We start from the raw sequence: 25,126 nt of genomic DNA, 5'->3' as shown, positions 1-25,126 counted from the left end.
AAAGAAAGAGTGAGATAGATAGACAGATAGAGAAAGATAAGCAAGGAGGACCGGAGTGGTCGTCGTAACCGCGCGCGCGCCAAGTCGTAGCCGATTGCGGAACACGGAACCGTACAATTACACCAACGGTGTGCGTTTACCGTTGACGTGAAGGAGTGCAGAATGAGCGACGGTTGCGGCGCCATTGGTCACGCGACAGGTGTACGTGCCATTGTGCGCGGGTGCGATCGTGCTAATGCTCAGGGCGCTGGTAAAAGCGTCGTGTATCCCGATGGTAATGCTCTTTCTCTGGGAGGACGAGGGGGACGCTTCGTCATGCCCGGGGCCGGAGGCGGTCATGGTGGCAGGGCCCCTCGCTAGCTTGGGGCCCCCGTTAATCATCGCGTGGTCCATCCCAGGACCGGCCGGCGACCGTCCGCGGCTGCCCGCCGACGGCGCATCCTGCGACGACGGCAACGTCCTGACCGTCTCTATCGGGACGTTATCTTTGAGCCACGTGAACGTCAGTGGTAGGTCGCCGGTCACGACCACGCACTGTACGCTAGTACGGTCCCCTACGTTTAAATCGCGAGCAAAACTGAAAGGCGTGATTTTAGGTGGCACTGAAAGAACAATACAGACAAGGTGGCATTCCATCAAAGCAGTTCAGATCACTAGAGAATCACGATGTTGTATCGGAGGGGAATCGTGTTCGATTGGACGGAGGGGAAGGGGGGGGGAGGAGGAGGAGGTGGGGGTGGACGCCGGATAAACGGCGTCGTAATCGTCGCACCGCGCCGCTGCCAGATGCGCCTTGGAGCGAGAAGCAATTTTTCAGAGCGGCGCGCGATTCCCAGGCAGCAACGTGGGTTCCGGATGATCGGTGGAAGAGGAGAGGAAAGGAGAGGGGAGGAGAGGAGAGGAGAGATGCGACTCTCCGCGTCCGATACGGCATACGTCAGAAACCGGCAGCGGGAGATTCGACGCTGGAGATGCAGCGAGATTAATCGATCTCCTCTCTCTCTTCGCGGCTTCGCCATCATCGGCGGAAATCAAGGTAGCCGGCGAGAAAGCGAGGAAAATATCCTGTCGATCTCGAGGATTCGAGAGGTAATTGCAATTCTCACGTGATTTCGACTTTTCCGTCGATTTACACGCACGACTGCCGATTTCTGATGAGACATATATATATTCTCTGTACTCTTCGCAGATTCGAATTTTTGTCCTTCACGCGACTGTCCGACAGACGTATGCGATATCGCGATGCGAGGAGTTGCTCTCTCAGGAGGGTTGCTGCGTTATGTTGAACAGATCGACAGCATGAGTGGAGAGAAAGAACGTGTGCAATTTTAATGAAAGGCAATCGCGCTGGTGATTTTCGACAGGATATTCAGCCTGCCGACGCAATCTCCGCGGTAAACTCTGTATTTCGAACGAAACAAACTTCGCGTACATGCGTTCAACAAACGCGTTTAATGGGGAAATTTCAGAGATCTAGCGCTCGGAAGCCCGAAGGAAACATTCAACATTGTTGTTTACGTGTTGCATCAACGTTTTATCGCCGGCGAGGCTGACAAATCCCGCGATCACCGCGTTCGGGCTATCGGTTAAATACCTTAATTAATTCTATACACTGTTTCACGCATCACGGGGTATTACGAAATTAAATACGGATCTCCCGCGTTACAGAAAAAAGCGCAATTGAATGTCAATTTTACTGCTAAAAAAAGCAATTATTTAATTTACCATTGAGACAATTATCAAGAAAAAATGCTTTATAATTGTTAGAAAAATTCAATATCATGTGCATTGTCTAGTAAGAAAGAATTTATAGTTTTTTCGATAATTCAGAGTAATTTTTTAACTCGATATTCTTGATTAAAATATAAATAGTTAGGATTATTTAAATTTTACTAACATTCTGAATATATTTCAATAAATGCTTATGATAAACTCGTGATGCATTTGCAAATATACAAATATTTGAAATAAGTAAAATTCATTTGATTCAAGTACTTTTCTGTATGCACACAAAAGTTTATTTTAAATAAATGTTCCTTATTTCGAGTGAATAATGAGTGTATTTTAAGACCATTGTAAAATCAAGAAAACATTGTCTGCAAAAGTAAACCGTTATTTAAAAGAAGTAAACTAAAAATTGTGCGATCTGCTTTTCTTAGCACGGAAATGACATTTTTCCGCATACGTACATACGTTCCCCTCGAGGGGCATGTAAATGGGGTGGCACTACGATCGAAAGATGTTTTGCGGTAATACCCCGTGCGGCATCTGCAACGCAGTACGTCGCGTCGTCTGTCTTATGTACAATACGTTACGTACATACGTGGCAGCTGGATTTTTATGTACATTAGTACACGAGTACATAAAAATACTGGTGGAGTAGAACAGAGCAGTTAAGGCGAGCGCGTGCAAAGGAGGAATGCTTGAGCGATGTGCAGTGAGGTGCTGTGCTCGGTGCATAGGTCATTTCCGGACACGTCTTCAGCACGCGCGGGATATACGCTCGCACACGCGTATCACGTCACCGGAAATCGCGCGTTCGCCCTGACGGGAGAAAAACGACGCTTGTTTTCCAATCTCGCGTTTAATTCCATTACAAACGAGAGTCCCGCATAATTTCATTCGCGATGTAACCTGTAATTCGACCAGTGCAATTTTGTCAAAACGTTCGATATACGATATTAAATATTAAAACATTAAAACATTAAGCGGAAACATTAGATACAATATTAATGGAAAATGGTTTAGTTCTAGCGCGATTTCCGGCGAGGCGTCGTATCGTATATATGTATTAACGTGCACAAATTGCGCACGTTTTAAATCACAGTAAAAAAAAAATATATATATACATATAAAATTGTTCTTCACGAGAAAGATCCCACTTGATTTCGGGGAAGCGTCCGAATCCATGGCGAAGCGGAGCTGAAAACTGCACAGCATTTTGCATTTCTGCCTCGCATTTTGACAGAAACCTAAACAGTATAACCACCCTTTTCCCTTTTTTTTTTTATTTTCCATATTATACGATGTAATTGCTGAACGATATAGAAATAAATGGTCAATCAAAACCGAGAGAGATTAACTGCGTTACATTTCGCAATCCTCGGGGCATTAAAAAAAAATTGTCGAAATATAAATCCTCCCGGTAACAAAACTCTCCAGCCTAATTTTCCCCGTGTGCAACTCGCATTTTCGGGCCTGCGAGTTCGCAAACGCGCGCGTCCGCGATCGATAAATCGATAGGATCTTCGATGCGAAAAGCGCCATGTGTGTTCCGAGGGTACGATGGGCAATGCGATAAACCGAAGACTCGGGTCGATGTTGTCCCGCGCTAATTAATCCTGCCCAACGTCAAACAACGCGCCATATAGGGTTTGCTTGATGAACCTAATAGAAACATTATGTAAAGATAAATTCGGCAACGCGCGCGTCAAACGTTGCATGCCGAGCACGTTATGTATAAACGGGCTGCAATTAATACAGTCGGACGGGGCGATGGGCAATGGATAGTTAATACGTTCGACAAAGGGAGAATGCATATTAACGTGCGCCTGTGATATCCATAATCGCGCTTCGATATCGCTTCGCGGGAGCAAATTGCAAAAAAAACGGCGGATTTTGCAAGCGAGACTAAATCTTCCTCTAAAGCCCGTGTGGATTTTCTTACCGTTTAATTTAACCCTTTAATTCAAAGTTCAAATTATATATACCTTTGCAGAAATGGATATTACATGTTTCATGCCGTTTAACGATAACGAAGTTATCATGTGTCGCATGAAAAATGCACCGATCCAATATATATATATATATATAAGAATGTATCGCATTAAAAGTATTGTAGTAAAAAATTTTTATCTCGGTAACGAGACTTCAAAATACCTTTTTTCCGACTTCGGAAGGCAAAGAGACGAAATTGTTTCATTCCGCGAGCGCGCGCGCGCGCATGTAAAGCAATCTCTTCATTTTCGAATGCTAATTTTACGAACACTTTAAATTCCGGTGCTCAATATCGCGGGAAATTATGCGGAAACTGTTGGCTACGTTTGCTTACCTAGAACACGTACTTCGACCGAGCGGTGCGACGTGAAATTATGTTTGTTTCTGGCAGTGCATGTGTACGTGCCTTCGTCGGCGCTGCGTTGCACGGTATCGATGAACAGCGTACCGTTGGCGACTCTTTGTCTCATGTTGGTAGGCAGTTTTACGTCCCCTGATAACAACGTTTCGGCGCTCGATTAAAGGGGCTCCTCGTGTGCGTTCGAGAATATTTGGAATACCCGATAATAATACTTGGTTTCGCGCGCGCGCACGAGAGAGAGGTAAATATTTCACATTTTCGGCGTTCGAGTTGATTTTAATCGCAAACTAAATTAATTCACCAATGTAAAGTGTACGTAAGATAAACCCTGATGAAATTCACGATAAATCGGATAGCGCGCTCGTCACGAGGGAAATCATCCATCAACGCGAAAGATCGATTTGAGCGTGCATTGCCTTTCGCCGCAATGGAAATATTGAATAAACGTACGCGAAACTTTCCGTTATTCAGTCGGGGATTAACAGAAATGACGCACGATGCTTACCTTTCTCCCACACTATCGATTCGATAGGATAACCGGCTACAGGACACTTGATATATAGTTGCTTCCCCGCGACCGCTGAAACGGGCGACATCGGTCTGACGTATGGCAGCCCTGAGATTAGAAAGCAGTAAAGCTCGTTACGCTGCAGCCACGCGAAACAGCATGAAGTTATAAATTTCCAGCAGGAAATCTAGTCCTGTGCGCTTTTTCTCTCTCTTCCTCGATTCCAGAGAGATAGAGCCGTGCAAAAAATAAATAAAAAGAAATATATAAAACAGATTTTTAATATCGCCGTGCAAAACGACTCTGTCGATGCCTCTGGATTTGATCAAACTGCAAATTCGGCATTTAATGATGCAAAAATGGACTTTTTGTTTGCAATAAATAAGCAAAGAGTTGAACCGAAAACATCGTAATCGCGGCTTCTCGCAGTATTTCTAATTAACGTTGTTGCGCTTAAATAAACTGAAAATTATCTAGATAAGAATAAATTAAATTACATGTAAAACGTATCTTAAACAAGATAAAGATTTAACAATAAAAGATAAATTTATATATCACTTCATTTAAATAATTTTAAGATATTGAGTAAAGCTAGCTAGGATAAAATTAAAATGTTAACATATTTTTATCTCTAAATCTTTATTTCTTAAAAGAATTATTCTTAAATAATTTAACTTAACAAAAAAATATTTTTCTTTTGATTTGGAAAAGATTAAAGATTAAAGATGAGAGATACAGAAGAAATATAGAACTTACAATATAATCGACTGACAGAGTTTCTCGTCAAAGATTTTAAATTTAGTTTTGGGAGGTTTAATTTTTATATCGCACTATTATTTTCTAATATGCGTAATCTGTGTTGCTGTCACTTCGAAAAATTCTCTTAGAATAAATAGATTTAGAGATTAAGATTAACATTTTATTCTCGTTACTATAATATATTAACTTGGATTTCAAAAAGATAACACTTCTTTCATCTAATTGATGAGCAAAAAATGAAAAATAATACACATTCTATTTGTAGATAAAGCTAAGATAAAGCCATTTTATTCACTTGCATAATTTCTAGATATTTTTCTGTGAATAACGATGAACGCACACACCGCTAATTACGAAAAAGAGAAAAACGCATATGACTGCTGGCTTTTGACTTTTCGCGCTGACTCACCATAGATATTGAGCCTCGCCGAGTGCCTCGCCTCGCCGGCGCGACTGCTGGCGATGCACTCGTATTCGCCGCCGTCTTCGGGCTTCACGGTCGTGATATTAACGTGGGATATTACGTCCCCGTATACGGTCACGTATTGGCCAATCAGGAGCCTGTCGTTTTGTGGAAGCGGAAATCCATCTAGCAGCCAGGAAATTTGCGGCGTGGGATTACCCGCGGCGCTGCATTTCAGGGAAACCGATGGACCGGGCTGCATTGTCTGTTCGATAAACCTGTAGACCAGCTGCGGCGCGATCTCTGTTAACAGACGTTACGGGGCGAGATTACGCATACCCCAAAGTTTCCAAATGCTACCCCCCCTGCCCCCGTCATCTATGTGCATCCCCCGTCACCGTTTCTAACACGCTGCGCCAGAACGGCCGTGCGTCCATATATTTCCCCCGCGGTCTTTTTTTTTTTTTTTTGTTTGCTCCTCCCTTTTATACGTACGTCCAAATCGATTGTCGAACGTGAAAGCGAACCATCACGAATTTAAGGTTCGCGACCTGACGATATCTCCCGTCCGACTATCGCGAAAGCCATTTAAAAATAATCCAAATAAAAAAACTATGCCAATTGTCATCGCAATATCCCGTCGATTCGCGCAGTTATCTACAAATCGTCTAAACAGAGATGAAAATTGTGATGACGAATGATACCTTATCAATAACATTGATATAAAAAAAAAAAAAACGAAAAAAAAAACCGTCATCCGATAATTAATTCGTAAACATGTGATAGAAATTGTAGGGCGGCGAGATCGCGAGATCGATGCGTGATACGAAACAGATGAAGCGTTTCGCACGCGCTTCCGTTTCGTGGATTCCCCAAAGTGACGCGATGATAAATTCGTAAACTTCGCGGGCGCGCGGATATACATATACCGGTCGCGAGATAACGTCAACTTTACTAAAAGTTTTCGTATTCATCCGCGCGCGAAGAGAATCCCTTCATCGCGCTGGCGTTATTGATATCGATATCGATGAATATTTATGATAAGAACGATATTTCAGGACGCTTCTTTGCGACGCCGACAAAACGAGAGACATGATGTATCCCGCTAGCGCAACATTCTTTCCTTCCCCTTTGCTCATCCTCATTTATAAAATTTTCCATCGGCGGAAAGCTGGAAAAAGTCGCGCGCGGATTTATTTAGCGGGGATTAACTCATTTGGTTAAAAGTTGGAAACTCGCCGGAGCCAAATATCGGGCGCGCCCGTGTATAATTAAAAGACTTGAGCGGAATGCCCCATTAATAAATTAACAATTAGGCCGACGGATTCGGTCTCTCGCTGTTTTACCCCCCCTCTCCCTCCCACCGACACTTTTGGCGCGGGCAGCACGAGAAGAAATCCTGCCACGTTCCTCGAGAGCCGTAAATTAATGTTTAAGACCGCGGCGGCGCTTTAACGCGCGAATATCATGATATACGTTATTGCGGCAAAAATCTCTCTCGTTGTGTTAATAAAGACTGAAATAAAATCCAGACGACGGCATTAAAGCACAAATTTACTCTCCCGGTGTATCTGCAGACGTCACACAACGGCAGGTGGAAATATCAGTCGCGTGTTGCCTCGCCTCGATAAACGATTAAATAGTATTATCGCATATTACAGATATAATTTATATCGCGTATCAGACGTATATAATTTTGCGAATAATGTGTCTCTGTTTTGCATATGGCTGGCGGAGTTCTTGCTCCCCTGCTGTAATCTCGCGCGCCCGAAATAATACAATAAAATTAAAAAGGGGGATATTTTCCCCGAGAACGTACAATTATGAAGATTAATGTGATTTGCTTTGCGCTCTAATTAACATTAGTCGGCGTCGCTCGCGCTCGTTTTCTCTAAATTTCAGGAAATGTCACTACCGAAACAGAGAGTGAGAGAGAGAGAGAGAGAGAGAGAGAGAGAGAGAGAGAGAGAGAGAAAGCGGGTCGCGCATGTTGGCGACAGAAAAATCTGCCAGAACGAAGCCGCGTTCTAGATTGAAGTTTGCACGAAACGCCAATGAGTGTTTTTTTTTCGGGGGGAGGAGAGGGTGAGGCACGATAAAGTGCGTGATTTGCATGGGCGATATATTCTTCCGAGGTTTGCGCATTCCCCCTCCTCCCTCCCCACCCCCCAAGTGTCGCGGCAAAGTAAATTTCGTCCGGCGGACGGGAGAAACGCCATTAAAATCGTAACAGACAAGATATCACGTTCGCATAATTCCACCCGGGGGCAGGAGTCCCCAATCCGGGTAAAATTCGCAAATTCGCCGAGATGTTCCACCGCGGACCGGCTTTCATCCCCGACGTATCTATGACGCATAATAAATAGACGTAGTCGGTCGCGCCGCCGTGCCGCCGCCGCGAAATCGCGCGCGGCTAGCATGCAAAGCATCGGCAAAACCGCAGGAATCTCGTTAGCGTATGCAAATCCGGGGCGGGTAGTTGTAGTAGTAGTAGGTACTAACTATCCCATCGTGCTGCGGGCGATCCCCAACCTGATGTACACTCTCTTTCTCTATATCTCTACGGAGCTTAGAAATCATGGAGACGCGAAGAATCCTAATGACAAGGTAATAGGCACCCGGCTCCGAACTTGGACGACGTAAATTACTAATTTTCTATCCGCCCCCCCCGTCGTAACCCTGCACCGACGACGAGCTTCATCACCGCGGGCATGAATAGCGTTTTGTAACACGACGCACAAGTTAGCGCGCAACCGTCCCTCGCGTCGCGATAACGATCACATATTTTTTCGTCGCATTAAAAAAAAAGAGCCTGTTCGCGATTAATTTTTAATCGTGTTTGAAAACTTTGATGTAATAGAATACAAGAAAGAAAGTGAAAATAATGTAACACAATTAAATCTCAGTACCGGATAATATTTTTGTCGCAGAATAGATTCTTTATAGTGTTTAAGATGCTCGCTAGTATCACATTAATAAGATGCTTGTTAATTTAATTTACGCTCTTGCGTGTTTCAGTCTAGAAGTGCGTTTGAAGACAAGTAATCAGCGCGCGGTTTGTGCAAATTGTATAAAAGTTGTAAAAATTCCCCTCAACTGTTATTAGGCACTAAAATCCACCCCGAGCGAAAAATGGCGTTCCTTTTCGCTTAACAGAATACTATTTCGTCGGACACTTTTCTGTCCGTAGAGAAATTTAGTGATAAAATTACTCGGGAGCTAAGAGAAAACCGAGATAACGGGGAAGGAGAAAAGTAGTAATTTAGCTGCGCGCGTGATATCCGAACTCGGATTGCAGCGGAGGAAGAAACAAACTGTACACGGCGTCCGGCTCGTTGTACGCCTGCTTCCGACGAGGTAGAGAACGGCAACCGAGAAACGCAGGCTATAAGCGATTTCGAAAGAAAATTTAAACTTTCAAAGGTCATAAAAGTTACCAAACGCCAACCGTATAAAGGTTAATGGCCGCGAAAGCCCGTACGAACTTCCAGAAATGTACAAATCGCTCGTAAGAACGGCACGAAACTCAGCACGCTTTCCCTTGCCAGCAGCAATATTCTCCCCGCGGGAGGAAATGCGGTATAAAATAAAAAACTCGAGGCTGGGGGAGGAAAGACGTCGGGGTCTCGAAATCTAATCGAAAATAATACCATCCAGCGATACGGATACGAGATCGCGCTGATAAACATTAATTAGCATCATATAATATCTGTCCTCTGTATAATTACATTATTAGCATAATGCAATTTCGTACAATAACAATCAACGGCACAACCAACCTAGATATTATTGAGCATAAATTTAGATGCGCCGCGTCGAAATCGCGCTTTATCCCTTTTTTTCTCGCAAAAAAATTTTAGCCGAAATTTCGGGGGGAGGGTTTTTTTTTACACGTAAAACACATCGAGCTCTAAGTTACCGGACGTGTTTTGCGTGTCATGTGTGTTACTCATACGATCCATCCCCATGCTTGGGTCGCGATGTTATCGGTGAAACCTACCGTAAATCGCTTTTATTATATTCCGGGGGCGAATTCGCGAGTCGTGCGCGAGTCGTGCGCGAGTCCGTGCTCATCGTGGACATCGATGCTCGATCGTGGAGGTCTCATATCGGAGGTTTGCGCACGAGGGAGAGCAAACGAGGCCATTTTCGTACAAAAATGGCACGTATCCCGCGGCGAAACGACCGGCCGATGGAAAATACGTTACGTAGGGAACGCTACGCAAACAGGCAGGCCTCCGCCTCCGCGCACATGTAGCCGTTAACCAACATTTTCCAACCGCGAGCAAACCAAGTTTCTGATCAAGTTCGTCAAACACGCGATCGTTCGAATTCTCTTTCTTTTTTTTGCTTCCACGTAATAAACGCGCGAGCGTGAATTGTTAAGCGCGCATCTCGATCCGTCTTTAAACAACGTTTGCGATTACGCGATGTAATTCATCGCTAAGTATTTTATTAAACAGATTTCTGTACTTTTTATGTAAATTTATATAATTCTGGAATAAAGCAAAAATCAGTATACCAGCGAGATTTAATAGAAAACAATTGTTAAAGTTAGGTAATGTTATTTGGTATGCGTTTGTTACTGCTGCTGCTGCTGCTGCCACAAACGAAACTCAACCGGAGTTAATCGAAACCGAAACCGCGATTATCGTTCCGCAGATGGGAGCACGCTCCGTAAAGCACAATCGGAAGAGCGATGGGGGCACTTTTCCGCAAAAATAGCACGTAGCCTGCACGAGAAGTCGTGCCGCCTCGCCTGATGGAAAATGCGTTACGATAAAATGGCACGCGAACAGTGGAATGGATCGTACAAGAGTTGCACGGTAATAATCAACAACAACACATTCAGCGGTCGCTCGATAAACACGGGGATTTTCTTTACTCGAGTAACAAGTTAATTGTAACGTTATATAAATTATTAATGCTTGCTGTAATTAAACAGTAAACTACAGTGTACGTGGCAATAAGAATAATTTGCTTCAAGAATAATTAAAAATCATTAGAAACGTGTGGACCATTCTTACGGTGCCTGATATTTAACAAATTTACCTAAATTTAGATCGGAAAATAATTTTGTTAGGCCAGCAAAATAATTATGAAAGACATTCGAGCGTACTGAGCAATGCTGTAAAAAGTTTTGATATTTTATCAACCAGCTTGTTGAGTGTCCTATATAATTATTCTGACGATCTAAATTATTTTCAGATCCGTAGCTAAATTTTATATACCTTAACGAAATCATTCTTCCCGAATATGTTAATTGTATCTCGACACCGAAAGAGAGACAGAGAGAGAGAGAGACAAGTTCGTCTCACGACAATCCCAAGATTTTCGAGTTTCCGGGAGATGGCACGATAACTATGGGCGCGTCTCTTCAAACGTTAAGGCGTCGCGACATATATACTATTGTACATCCGGAACGCAGGGCCAGAATGTGCCTTACCCCCTAAGCGCAATTCCGCAATTCCTTGAGCCATTTCGTACTCGTTCCGCACGAAGCACTGGTACATGCCGCGGTCCTCCCTCGCGACCGACGTCACGGAAATACGCTCGCTGGAGACCGTCCTTACCCGGGCACCCGTTCTCAATGGCTGACCGTCCTTCAGCCAATAGAGTGCCGCTTGCGGAAATCCACTTGCGGTGCACGTCTGCAAAGGAGTTTAGACGAAAGAAACTGATGAGAATCAAGGGAAAAGGGACTCGCCCCGCGCGCTCGCGCGCGCACGCGGAAACGAGGGAGAATACCGCCTCGTCTCTCGAATCCGCAAACCGTGAAGCTTCTTGAGAAAAATCAGATCTCTATTCCTGAAAATGTATTCGAATCACACGCCCGGCACCACGACCGGCATTAATTTCCGGCACGTACAGATTCATTTCCCGCGTCATCGACAACGCTTTACGGATATTTACAGACGGCTGAAAACGCCGCGGTAAATATTCATAACAGTAATCGAAGCGTTCGATCGCATTGTAAGCGATCTCGGTCGTTTTTGCATCCTTAAACCTAGAATGCATTAAGACTTCAGACGCTCCGTAATTTACTGTCTAAGTCTATTTATACTCCACGGTTGGAAAGTAACTCGTTACTTGTAACGAAGTTACAGTCGAAGTTGCTTTTTTCTGTAATTTAACTTCGTTCCTTTCCTTTTCTTTCTATCTATAACTGTAACTCAGATAATTTTTTTTGATAACTAGTAATTAATTTAGCACATTGTTATTTTTATAGTTACTTTACATATTTCAAATTTATTCGTCAATCTGTGTTCAGCACACACACACACACACACACACACACACAAGTTGAAACTTTGGTTCATGATGATTTTATCATAAAATTTGAATCTGACGAACTTTTTAACTATAAAGTATGGACTCCATAATTTTGATAATATATTCCTGTATAAATATTAATTCAGTTAATATATTAAATAAATTTTGGTATTAAATTCTTAAAATAACTGACATTCATTACATATACAAAATAATGCAGCATATAACCGAGCGCACGCGAAATAATTTAGTATAACGTTAGAAATGTATGATTGTTGCATAAATATCAATGTATAAACATACAAAATTAGGGGAAAAAAGTACGTTTTAAATAATTTTGTAACTGTAAGGTACTTTCTAGAATCGGTAACTTGCAACAGTAACTAGTTACTGCTACAAAGTGACTTTCCCAATCCTATCTATTGATAGAACTATAATTAAAAAAACATTAAAAGAGACATAATACAAGTATATCTAAAATGATCCATATTTAAAAACGTGCTTATAACGATCGTAGCTGTCTTTTTCGTTATTTTATCTTTATCATTCGTTAGATGTAAAACAAGGATGACAAAAATATGTTTTAACATCTATATATATTTGACGTAAAATGACAAATGAAATTCTAAAATCTGGTGCAAGTTATATCAATCGTTTAAAATGTTCTTTAAAATAAAACTGTTCGGTATTCTTGCCACGTTAATTTACTCATCTTTCTCTTCGCGGTATTAGATTTCTCGAAATATAATATCATTCTTTCCTTAATTTGCCCGATTCGTTCCCATATAATTACGCGTTCGCGGTGACAGACATTTTTTATATATTTCCAGATAAATAGATATCGATGATGATTGATTACCAGATAGGCGGATTTTCCCAGATCGACGGTCTGTATCGTCGGTTGCACGTGAACGCTCAGCGGCGCAGACACCGTTAATCTGATCTCCAAAGTTTCGCTGCCTTCGGAATTGCTGGCGGTGCACATGTAGGAGCCGGCGTCGTTTTCCTCGACGCTCTGGATGATCAAGGAGCCGTCACGCACGACGTAATGGCCCGACGACTCCTCAATCGGCTCCTCCCGCTGATTTCTGTTGTAGTACCACCTGCGGAAAGGAAAACCGAAAACATTCTTCGTTATCGTTTTTGGCGCGTATACACACACACACGCTTCAATTCAATTCGATTCCATTTATATGGGCCATCATTACAGAGCCCCCGGCCGCTATGAGAGCCGGAAGCTGCACCGACGCCGATGCGGCAGACAGACACGTAGAAACTCTCTCGCAGAGAAACTCCGCATTCGCGGCGTTCCGCGCGGCTCACGTGTGTGTGCGCGCGCGCGCGTTCTCAACAGAATGCGTATGCAAATTACCATTTCCCGCGCTCGTCAAAGCGACGATGTTATCATTGTAGTTACCTAACCGACAGGATCTTGAAAACGTTGCGTTACGCGTTCGTTCATACAGCACGTATACGTACAGCATACGTACGTACGCGCGCCGCCTGTCCGAAACCGTATCTCCCCGCCGCACACGCTTACCACAAAATAACTATTGTTTCATCGGCAAAGACCGAATGCATTTCCCCGCTATTGTACCGCTCATATATGCCGCGCGCGGATATATTCCCGTATTTCTGCCTGTGTATACACCGTGCGTACGCCGCGGCGAGATACGTCCTGGCTTTCAAAACGTTTTCACTTTTCAAGAACATTGCATTTTAATGATATTTGTCCGCGCGCCGGTGAGTATCGCGTTAAGGCACAAACGCGGGAGATGGTCCCTCTCTTTTTACGAATCGACCGATCTGCCGCGTGGATTCAAACGACTTTGTCTCCCGCCGTTGTTTCCGGGGAAGATAACGCGAGGATTTCCGTGGCGCGGTAAACGCTATTGCATAACTATGCGCGAGTGTAGCGCAACACTCCGCCGTCCTGGATCGATTCCCCGTGAATTTCACGAAACGAGATCACGCATAACTTCACCGGCTCTGCCGCGGTGTTCGTCTTAATTGAAAATTCGAGGGTTGCCCGGCTGTCTCGATTTAAGCCGGCCTCGGCAAACAGGATAATCCAATCGATCCTTGGCGAGCACGCGCGACCTTTGACCTTATCGGTGGTCAGTACGACGCGAAATGCGCACCGACGTCCGCGCAGAAACATCTTTACATGTGGTAAAGTCTACCCCCTTTACGATTAATTCGCGGCATTAAAGCGATATTAAAGAGAGACTTATTGGCGTTATCCTTATTTGCATATTATGTATATTATTGAGCTTTTACGCCAGAGAGATGGATTTTACATAGGGAGGCTCCCACGCGCTCCGACGTGAATATATAAATCTCGACGGGGATGTTTTTTTTTCTCCCCTTCATCCTATCATCTTATCATTCTCGTCGATACGACGTCAATACTATAACGAAGCCACTAATGAAAATTTCAAGCTGCCGCCATTTTTGCAATCCGAATGGCCAAGCTGCTCGCATCGGCCATTTAACGAACTTGCATATGTATTTGTATAACCAGATTGACATGAATTTTTAATATAACGAAAATATATTTCAAACATATGCGCGCGTTCCACGCTAATTAAATGTGTTAAAAATACCTTGTTTCTTTAATAATGTAAAAGTTTTAATATACTATATAAAAACGAGTCAAAAGGATATTCTAATTAAATCTGCTGTAACTAAATTTAATGTATTAAAAATATGAGAAATAAAATAAACGTCGCTCCTTAATAATAAGTATTCAGTATGTTCATAAAAATAGCATGTTCGTCTAACTCCATTAACATATGAAACGTCTTTTCAAGATCTCAAATAAATCAATCTAATTAACCTAAATTAAATTCGATTTTCTCATACGAATCGAGGACCGCTATCTGAATATCGTCAATATCTGAATCAAGATCTCAATTCGAGATCCCTTATCGCCCTACGGGAAGTTTATCGAGACCGAATGGAGCCAGTTCATCTTTCCGCGATTGCTCGTAACGCGCCATTAGCCCTGGCTTCGTCCCTCTCCTGCGCGCAGAATAACTCCTCTCGATTTAGCTTCTCCCTCTCTCTCTCTCTCTCTCTCTTTCTCTCTCTCTCGTGCGCGCGCGCTCACTCGCTCGCTTTTACACGATGATCGGCCCCACGTGGTTTAGAAATCCGCTAAAGCGTAGTAGTCCGGGTCTTGCTTACTCCGCATCCGGGAGGAAACGTGGAAGGCCAAACGACAACGATGACGACTACGAGAAGGAAGATGATGAGGAGACGGCCGAAGAAGATAGGAGCGGAGATGGCGGCCGCATCGGCAGCGAGGCAGAAGTGGAGCCACAGGGATGAGGAGTATACCTATAGATAATCGAATTTACGGAGGGAAATTGGCGAGGGTAGGAGATGGGATACGGGGATGCCCGAGTGCGAGGGAACCCAGAGAGATGGAAGCCTCCGCGACGAACCCTCAAACTCTCTTCCTCTCTCCGTCATCATCTTCTCCGTCCTCGTCCTCTTGTCCTCTTCATCTGTTCAGCTTTCTCTTCTTCCCCCTCTCTTTCTCTCTCTCTCTCTCTCTCTTCTCGCTTTCTCCCTTCCTTCCATGTCCCTATTCCTCTCCTTGCCTTTCTATATCCCTTATCCCTATCTCCAGCTTCTCTAGCTTTCCTCCCTCTCGGCTCTCTTCCGTCGACTAAATCAACCTGCGGAAGAGACGACTAGAAGAGAGGAGAAGGCGGGAGCCAACGTGGAAGAAGAGGACGGTCGGAGGAGGACCGGCAAGAGGGTGAGAGGGTACGAGCGGTTGATGAACACAAGCATGGAATACTCAGTGACGTCGACGTATACGTAAATGCGGAATATTTGATGGGCTGTCAGAAGCAGTCTCTGTAATCAGCGGTCGGTTTGTTTGCGCTACCCATACAGCTCTCCCGACGTCTATATATCTTCCGACTATCTTCGTTCATCCCCCCCGGCTAGTATCGTCGCGCCCGCGTAGATTGGTGGCTCTATACGCGTCGCACGAGTGTACATACGCACGCGTGCGTGCGTGCGTGCGTGCGTACATACACACAAACCACCGGAGTTCACGTCGTTCTATCTCCGTGTCGATTCTACAAATTTTACGATCAAAGTTCCGTCGATATGTTCTGCCGGCGACGTTTGAAATTTTCATTTTACATTTTCGGCGCGCGTTGAGATCGAGAGAGGAGGCGAGGGAAGAGCGGAGGGGGAGAGAGAGAGAGAGAGAGAGAGAGAGAGAGAGAGAGAGAGAGAGAGAGAGATCGCTTCTTCAAAATCTCGAAAGAGTCGAGAGGCTGAAGCGAGGAGCGAGAAGGCAGCGCCGCGTCGACTGACAAGACGATTCTCAAGCCCGCGCTCTGGTTTCGCTGAACGATTTTTCCGATTCCGTCTCGGTCCCGTAATTATTTAAACGCCGCTCGCCGCACGATACGGCGATAACCGTGTGTTTCCATTCGACTCGTGGAGTTTAATTACGGCGCCCCGATCCTATGCACGGTGCTCGCGGCATCAATGATGGGACCAAACTAGTTACTAATCGCGTAATCCGCTGTAATAACACGCTTCTCCCCCCACCACGCAACAAGTTTCGCAGAGAGAGAGAGAGAGAGAGAGAGAGAACTCTCTCATCGTTCGCAGCATCCCGATCCCGTGATATTGCATCGACCTGAAGCCGCGGTGAGTCCCCGACGTGAACGCACTGCTGCTATTCCGGGGTTTCCCTCGCCCGCTCTTTCCTCTCGCGTTCTCCCTCGCGCAAGATAAACGTAATACATCCACGCGAGCGGCAAAAGGGATGGTATCTCGTGAGAGTTAACGTAATATTTAATACTCGGCAGAGGGCGGCGGAGAAGAAGAAAATCCTCCGTTCCGTAACTGTTTTCTCGTTCACCTCTCTCCGGTTTACCTTCCCTCCGGAGAAGCCCGCGATGTCGATGAACTCCTGTGGGGTGGGCGGAGTTCTCGCGCGCGCGTCGTCGTCTCCCGCGCGCGCGTGGAGCTCATATCGCGCGAAATATTCCGTCCGCGGATCTATGTTTAAAATTAGCATTAATATAAGGAAAATAGAGACACGGCGCGCCGCGCGTCTAGTAGCGAATGAGCATCGTTCGCGTCCGCGCGCGTCTCTGCGCAAAGATTCCAATTTCCTCATCACCGTCGGCTGTCGGGGTTGCGCGGGGGCGCAAAGCACTGTCGAAAACGCGCATTACGTGTGGTCCGATACCGTGCCGCACGTATCATTTCAGATGAGTTTTATCCTTATTTCCCACCGAGTTCGATCCTAACAAAGGAAATAAAGCCTTTTGCACAAATTTCCATCCAATTAACTATCGCTCTCCCGCCTTCTTTAATTCCCCGTCGAGGAACGCGGCGTTAGCGAAACTTCGTCGTGGAGGAAAGGTAGTTTTATTATACGGCCACTTTGCCGTTTGGCGGAGCCAAGCGTGGAGAAACGGACGCTTCCGAAAGCGCGAGATGAAACGCGCTTTGCCCGCTCGAAACACACGATTGATCTCAAACTCTCTATATTCTTGCATAACGAAACCGGAAGCGCGATTGAAATCCACCGTGTGTCTATGTGTCCCGCCAGTTTCGTCCTAATATCGGATCGTCAATATTTATCGTATACGTCGCGGTCGCTCTTCATTATTAACTGCCATTCACACCGGGCCGTTGCGCTATACATGGATCTCGTGACCGCTATCTCGCGCACGTGGATGTGCGCGCGTATGTGTGCGTTTATGCGTGTGACGTTTCGCGGGGCGCTGTCTGCTAATCTCTCCAAGCATCGCCTTTAATTCAAGCGCAGCGTACCATACTTTGTATGCAGATTACTTAACAGCATCGCCCGGGCACGGCAGAAAGTAAATGCCTGCTTACCGTTTAATTGCGTATCTGAGCGTAAACGCGAGGCCCCCTTCGTCTCCCCCCCCCCCCGCCCTTCTCCTGAGAGAAGGATGTGCAAACGGAAGAAGGCCTCTCGACGAGAAAAATGCTATTTAAAGTCAAATTATGGGCGGAATTACGAAATTGGTATAGCGAAAGGTTCGTCCGGTTCATACACGCGATCTGAAGATTCATCCGGGTAACGTTACCGCACACGCCACGCCAAGTCTACCCCCACCTACAGACACGCTTCGTTAATAATATAAATTTAATTTAATTGAGAATTGAACGTAATTTACTCATCCGCAATATTAATAAGCGGTATATTAATAAATTAATAATTTATCAATCAACAGTAATATTAATAAGTACGGCTGAATTATATCGAGGGAAGGAAAAAGGCCTTACCTGTTAGTCGGGGTGGGGTTGGCGTAGGCCACGCAGGGAATCACGACGGTGTCCTTCAGCCGAGCCGACATGTATACCAGCTTCTCATTTATTATAGGCGGCATGGAGCCCCGTATTTCTGAAAATGAAAAGAAGCGCGCGTAGATTCAATTATAGCGTAAAATCGAAGATTAAATCGCGGGACGCCATTGGGTCTCCGCCGCTGCGCGTTCGAGGGATCGATTCCGGGCAAGTTTGCCGTGTGATACGCGGAAAATATGTTCATAAATCGTTACTGTCCACTAGGGAGGAGGAAAGGGAAACGCGAAACCTCGAGCGGCGAGAGAGATGTTGGGGAGGGGGGGGGGGAGAGGAGGGGGGTCGAAGGGGCAAAGCGAAAAGGAAAAAAAATGAGCAGGACTCCGCGCACGCATCCAGCGCGACGTTTAATGGGGAGTTATGGTCGCAGATAACGCCACGTCTTACGACACGGCGCACCATGAAGCGGAACCATGTTAGATAACGACGATATATCTCCGCGCTTTGGCGAGAATTTGAAATTACGTCACGCGCTATCCGAAACGTCGGAAAAATTACGTCGCGCCCGAACGCTCCCGCGCGCGAGACTTGCTAGCGTTGCGCATTAACAAAACTTCGCCGATGAACATTTTCCTTTTTTTTTTCCCTTTTCCTTTTACAAAACCGCATCAGTCTGCGCGCACAGATATATTAAAACGGTAACGTTTTCTAAGAGAAATTCGCATGCAACCTGCATACGAATGCGATTGCCACGCTGTACGCGAAATAAAATCACCGAAGTAACATAATTTAAAAAATAAAAATTAAATCGTATTCGTTAATTAAGTTTTTCCATACGGCCACGGTATTCCCTCGCACGCCCGCCAAAACGTGGCATTACCGCGTAAATCGCTTGCGTTCCTAATTCGCGCCCGACATACTTTCGTCTACGGTAATTTCGCTTCCCGCTCGAAATTTCAGATTTTCTTACGCAGGATGAAAATTCATAATTAATTAAACATTATCCGGGATATCGGGGGGGGGGGGTGGAAGTGGGAGGAGAGAGAGAGCATGTATGTGTTCGCAGCAAAAATGAAGATACCCCGGTTAATGACACGTTAAATAGGACACGCGGCTGCGTGTGCTACGGCCGCGCTACAATCTATCCCATTCGTCCAATTACAAATGTAGGTAGGTATTTTTATTTCGCGTGACTATACGTTAAAATTATCGAGCCACTCGATTCACCCCCGGCGCATATCTGCGGTAGAAATGCAGCGTGGTTTATTGATTCGTCCCATAGATACTCAAGTGCCCTCCTCTTCGGCACGTGTGTTATTTCGCGATCAAATGATGTGTGGACAGCGTCGCACATACGTGCTGTTACATTTAACGGGGAATTAATGCGCTGGATTACGGCGGCCGGAATACTCGCCGGGAGCGTTCATACATACCTCTTGTACGTCGCGACAAAAACATCTATCGTTTACGTGGGAATACGTGGGTAAACGTGTGCGCTGCATCGTCGCGCTTCATTTCACAATGTGATTAAAATTAATAGCAAACGTCAAAGCAAACAACACAGTGCGTGCCAGGGCTAATTAATTAACGTTGCACTTATCATTGCGATCAGCGCGTTTCCAAAAAAAAAAAGAAATTTACATAGGCAGAACGGTTTTGTTGAATCGCTAAAAATTTCGCTGAATATAATTCTGAGAATAGTTTTGTTGAACCATCAAAATAATTATGTATGCGCTCGAGCTCGTTGAGAATGTCAAATTTTTTTATAGCACTGTCCGACATGCTTAAACATTCTTCAAGCATTTCATGTATTTTAACGGTCCGGCAAAATTATTTTCAGAGATTCCGTTCTTTTCAGTTTATTAATTTATAAAAAAGAAATTATCATTAAACAATCACAAAACAAATTTTCAAAATAAGTAAAAATTCAAGCAGATAAAATTAAGCAGAAATATAAATTTAATCAAGTTTTTTTCCAAGCAAAAATATTTATTAAAAATTCATATATTGTAATTTATAATGAATTTTGAATTGATAATTGGTCAGATCTACGACTTCTTGCATGTAATATTGAATTAAAATCACGGAAAGAAAATTTGTTGAAAGTATTTAAAGTATTAAAAAATGTTTAGAAATTCAACTGGATACAGATCTGAAAATACTTCTGTAAAGTCATTAAATTAATTAAGTAAGACGTTCAAGTTGTTTGTTGGAATATCACAATCTTTTGCAGCATTGTACGTCGTGCCGCACGAATACCGCTTTTCATAATTATTCCAACAAAATTACCTTCAGATCTGTATCCAGCAAAATGTTATAGGTACTACAGCAAAGGCTGTTCTTTCTGTGTATACGTTATACCTGTTATTACGTTTCCCGAAATTGCGCGATAAACGTTAACTTTGTACGCCGGCTCTCTAAATTTTCGGCGGGGCCTCCTGCTGGGATTTACGCGCGCGCGGATAATGCGCCAAAAAGTTTCCTCATTACCCCAGGAAAACTACCGTACATCGAGATTTTGGTTAATTTAGAGGATATATACCGACGGTCCGAAGGCGCGCGTCGAAATATGCAAACGATCAAATTTCTCCCGAAGTTCATTATTAAGTTATTAACTAACCTAAGTGCGCTTAGCATAAATTTCTATCTTACGGCGGAGGATATCCGACATGGCGTTACGGGGGCGTCCGACGGCCCCGACTGGCTCGGTATACCCGGCTTTATTACGAGTGCACACGAGCGCGAACGCGTACGTTTCTGGAAAATTGAAACCCGTGAATTTTTTAACGTCCGCCGAGATATTCTTGCCCGGGCACGTCGGATCGGTTTTTCTTGCCTGATTATGCGGCGGCACACAAACGGTTATCCGTCCCGCCTCCCCGCGCGCATCTCCCCCTTCTCCCGTTCTTATTACTCAAGAATAATGTCGAATTTTATAAAGCGCCGCGCCGCTTCGATTGTCATTACCGATGACACGCTGCAATTTGAATTTCATCCCCTCGTGGTAATATCATATTATTTCATAAATAATTGTATTAATGCGACGCTAATTATTATTGCAATTGATATTACTTTGTACGCGAGATAAAACTCGGAAATGTCGAAGGGCATCCGAGTTATTTCCCCGAGCTAACGGGTTGGTGTAACATATTTTTTTCAGGTCAATATTCTATTCGTTCCCTTCTGCGCTCGCGGCTCGCTTTGAACAAATATTTATCCCGCCCCTATATATCGCTGGTAGGCTTTCAGCGAATATCGTTTATTCGGCCGGCCGATCGAATGATACACGAGGTAATTAACCCACGAGCGAATTACGGGCGATAATTAATTGATGTTTGTCGGAAATATTTGTGTGATTAGAAATATACAACGCGGGGCGTGCCGATTATGGATTTCAAACATGTCGTACCTGGTTAAATCGTGTCATATTGCCCGAGCTAATTTCCAAGCGGGGAAACTCTTTCAACAACACGGGTTTATTTAATCGTTGTATGATGAAGCTCACGCCGAAATTTGTGCAATAATCGTATTAATTAATTGGCATTATTATTCCGCGAGCGCGTCTATCGGGGTGGATTTTACTCGAATGCGACCTCGTGAATTTTACTTCGGAGTATGAGGCGGAAAGTAAGAGGATAAAATCACGGCAGCTCTGTTTGAACCTACTATTACGAGAAACTTTAAATAAGTCGCACGTCCCCCGAAATTTGCGATATCACGAGAGATTCTCCTAGTTTTAAAGTTTCCGAACTAGCTACTCTAGCGCTCTCTCTTTCTGTTTCACTGTCTCTTTCCTTCTTACAGTTTGGAAAATCTAGAATACCCTCTAGGAAGACAGGCGAGGAGACTTCAGAATGAGACTCCGTTAAAAGAGCACGTTCAATATTCCATCATAAACATCAGTTCCTTCGGGTGATACACGAGACATCCGTTTCAATCGTGTATGTATCGCAAATAAAATAAGAATAAAGGCGGATAATGTATTTGGAATAATCCCGGAAGAATCGACGTTTACCAGATCCATCGGGAACAGATCCGTCGCAATGATATCGCGATAGAGAAGGTAAACACAATGGGTTTGCTTCTCTCTCTCTCTCTCTCTCTCTCTCTCTCTCTCTCTCTCTCTCTCTCTCGATTCTGCGTTCGTGCGGATGCGATTAAAGTTCCACTTAATTTCGCGAATAACGCGCGATGTGACATCCTACGAAGAAGAGAAACGTCATTAGCGGAACCGCTCGGGGTAACTTCCTTCGTGCCCGTCTTTTACCCTTCCACGCCCCTCATTTATTCAGCTCTCCCCGTAATTTACACAACGCCATACTGTCATCGCTTCTTTAACCGTTATCTAATTAAACATCGACCGCGCTGTCGAAGAAGTCGCCCGGACGGGTCTCACGCCGGCCGTTTAAACGCACTGTTTTTATCTTCTTTCATCCCGAGCGAGACCACCCAGCCATCGCGAGATAAGATCCGAGTTAATGTGCTCGACACGATAGGGGAACAAATTGCGAGAGCGTAAAAACGAGGACGCTGCTTCCTGGAATTAATTATCTACTTTGTTTGATGATGCCCTGATTCTTGACGATCCTTTTCGATCAAATATTAATTAAACGGCGACTCGCGTCGGCAATGTATATATTTATGTACGTAATAATAGGAATAAATATTCGTGTATAATCGCGCGTTTGCGAGCCTTTCAAAACTGTGTTTTTATTAAAAATTTCAATAACGCAGGTGTATCGAGTTCCGGATTTGTGGGACAAATTTTCCCTTTTCACCGCTCTTCTTTGGTTGCTTTCATTCCAAATGAAAAAAAATGGGAAATATAATTGCTGCGGTATCGATCGAATCGGGTGCAGGTAAAGTAAACATTTAATTAAACTCCGCCATACGTCCGTTATACGTTCGGGCTCGAGGCGGAACGGGAATTTACCATTCGACAAGCACAACGGATATTCAAGGCTTCTCTGCTGTTTACGTTTTCGAAAAATTTAATAATTGTCGAAATAAATTCATCTTTCTGTTTGAAACTATGATGGATACGACACGAACGGAATCGATCCCATGTTCCCGCCGCCTAATTAATCCTGAATCCAGATAGTTACATAATAAGAATAATGAAATTGTATCTGTAGTTTGCGTGGTAATAAGTATATCCAGATGTTTTAGCGTATTATTTTAATAACAATTTTTCATCACAAATTCAAACTAGTTCTTCCTCGAGGAAAGTATCGAGCTACCCTGTGTGTGTGTTTTCAGAGTAATTAGCGATAGAAAATAAAGAGTTTCTCGTGAAATGAGCTTCAAGAGAAAAACTGATTGAAAATAATGAATAACAAAACCGTATTCTCTATTTAATTAAAATTTATTAATTTTTTCTCAGTATACTTCGCTGAAAATTTTTACTATATTTTTACACTTGTAAATTAATTAAATTTTTTAATTATAAATGTATATAATTCCGATTATTGTTCAAATTATTATTTAGATATGTAGTCACTTTTCGGACTCTCTCTCTCTCTCTCGTTTAGTTTTTATTAAAAAACCTTTCAATTATAAGCAATACTATGATTGCGTATTTTATCTAAGAAAAAACCTCGACAAATTGACCACGGAATCCGCCCTTACAAAACAACGCCCAAGCAAGTAAGCGCCCGGGTACAAGGAGAAAAATCTATGACGTACTCACCAGTCAGTTGCAGCCGCCCTACATTGCTGCTGGCGACGGTATCCTGAGTTAGCCGGTGATGCGTCCTGCATCGATACGTCATCTGCGCGTCGCTTCGCGTAATATTGATTATCATCAACTCGCCGGTCGGCAGCATATGATATTTGCCATCTATAACAACACGCGCGGAGGGAGGAGGCGGTTTGAATTACGTTTCTATCATCATGGAAATCTAAATTGATCGGAAGGAAATTACGTGTTTATATGTGCGCGCACGTAGATGACGTCACGCAATATAACCCCTGTTTTCCAGCGTTTATAATTAATTTACGACAATACCCAATATTCGCGCACTGTAAAAGGTAACTGTAATTTTAGAATAATTCGATTCCTCCCGTTTCATGCTAAATAGAATAATTCTATATTCCATTCTGGAGTAATTACATCGATGTTTATTCGCATTGAACAACGATGTAAACGTATCGATATGTAATATTTACTTTTATTTCTATTTATTGTTACTTACCGCCCATTGTGGAGGGGTAAATATTAAAGGCTGGTTCCTGGAGCCAAGACGTGACCGTGACGTGATCGCGAACAAAACTGGGCACGTTGCAGCGCATGAGCACGTTGTTGCCGAGGAAGCCGTTGGGATTTTGCACTTCCGGATCGTAACGTTGGTTTACCACTGCAACACATAACGATAAGTTCCACTCTCTCCCTCTCCGTGTCCATATACTACGATTCCGGAGGCCATAAGAACGTAACGCAAATGCTAATGGCGCCGCGGCCGCACGAGACTATTGCAATTCGCTTTGATACACATATCTGCCGATAAGAACCGAAACGGCACAACTCGGGACAGCTTGCCACGTTTTGAACAACGTTCGACGCTTCTAATTAGAGAGCTTTCATAAATGTATGCGCGGATGTAATTTTATGCTGCTGTCTCTCTCTCTCTCTCTCTCTCTCTTTCTGTGTACTCTTAATGATCTATTTAATGGATGTTTGCGGGTAAACACGCGTTACATTTACTGCTCGTATCCGCATGCTGAATTTACACGATCAGTTAATAAAATGAGTAACAAATAGCCTTCGTTAATTTGCTAGAAATTTAAT

General features: G+C 43.9%; 1 protein-coding gene across 8 annotated transcripts in view; it reads right to left on the bottom strand.

Annotated features, from left to right (window-relative positions):
- LOC105836921 (Down syndrome cell adhesion molecule-like protein Dscam2) overlaps positions 1-25,126 on the bottom strand; it is an 87,106-nt gene that overhangs the window by 32,866 nt on the left and 29,114 nt on the right. For 5 of the 8 annotated variants that reach the window (XM_036291445.1, XM_036291447.1, XM_036291450.1 and 2 more), the window contains exons 4-12: positions 24,534-24,695; positions 24,029-24,178; positions 18,322-18,439; positions 12,881-13,124; positions 11,195-11,399; positions 5,755-6,051; positions 4,584-4,694; positions 4,052-4,210; positions 141-602 (exon numbers count right to left, since the gene is read on the bottom strand). In XM_036291445.1, the coding sequence (XP_036147338.1) occupies positions 141-602; positions 4,052-4,210; positions 4,584-4,694; positions 5,755-6,051; positions 11,195-11,399; positions 12,881-13,124; positions 18,322-18,439; positions 24,029-24,178; positions 24,534-24,695 (1,908 nt within the window). The remainder of the gene's footprint in view (positions 1-140; positions 603-4,051; positions 4,211-4,583; positions 4,695-5,754; positions 6,052-11,194; positions 11,400-12,880; positions 13,125-18,321; positions 18,440-24,028; positions 24,179-24,533; positions 24,696-25,126) is intronic. The other 3 variants (XM_036291448.1, XM_036291451.1, XM_036291449.1) reach the window with 1 other exon arrangement.

The sequence above is a fragment of the Monomorium pharaonis genome, chromosome 8 (genome assembly GCF_013373865.1).
Source record: "Monomorium pharaonis isolate MP-MQ-018 chromosome 8, ASM1337386v2, whole genome shotgun sequence".
NCBI classification, from domain to species: Eukaryota; Metazoa; Arthropoda; class Insecta; order Hymenoptera; family Formicidae; genus Monomorium; species Monomorium pharaonis.
Note: the sequence above shows the minus strand (reverse complement) of the source record. Positions and strands in the feature narration are given on the sequence as shown.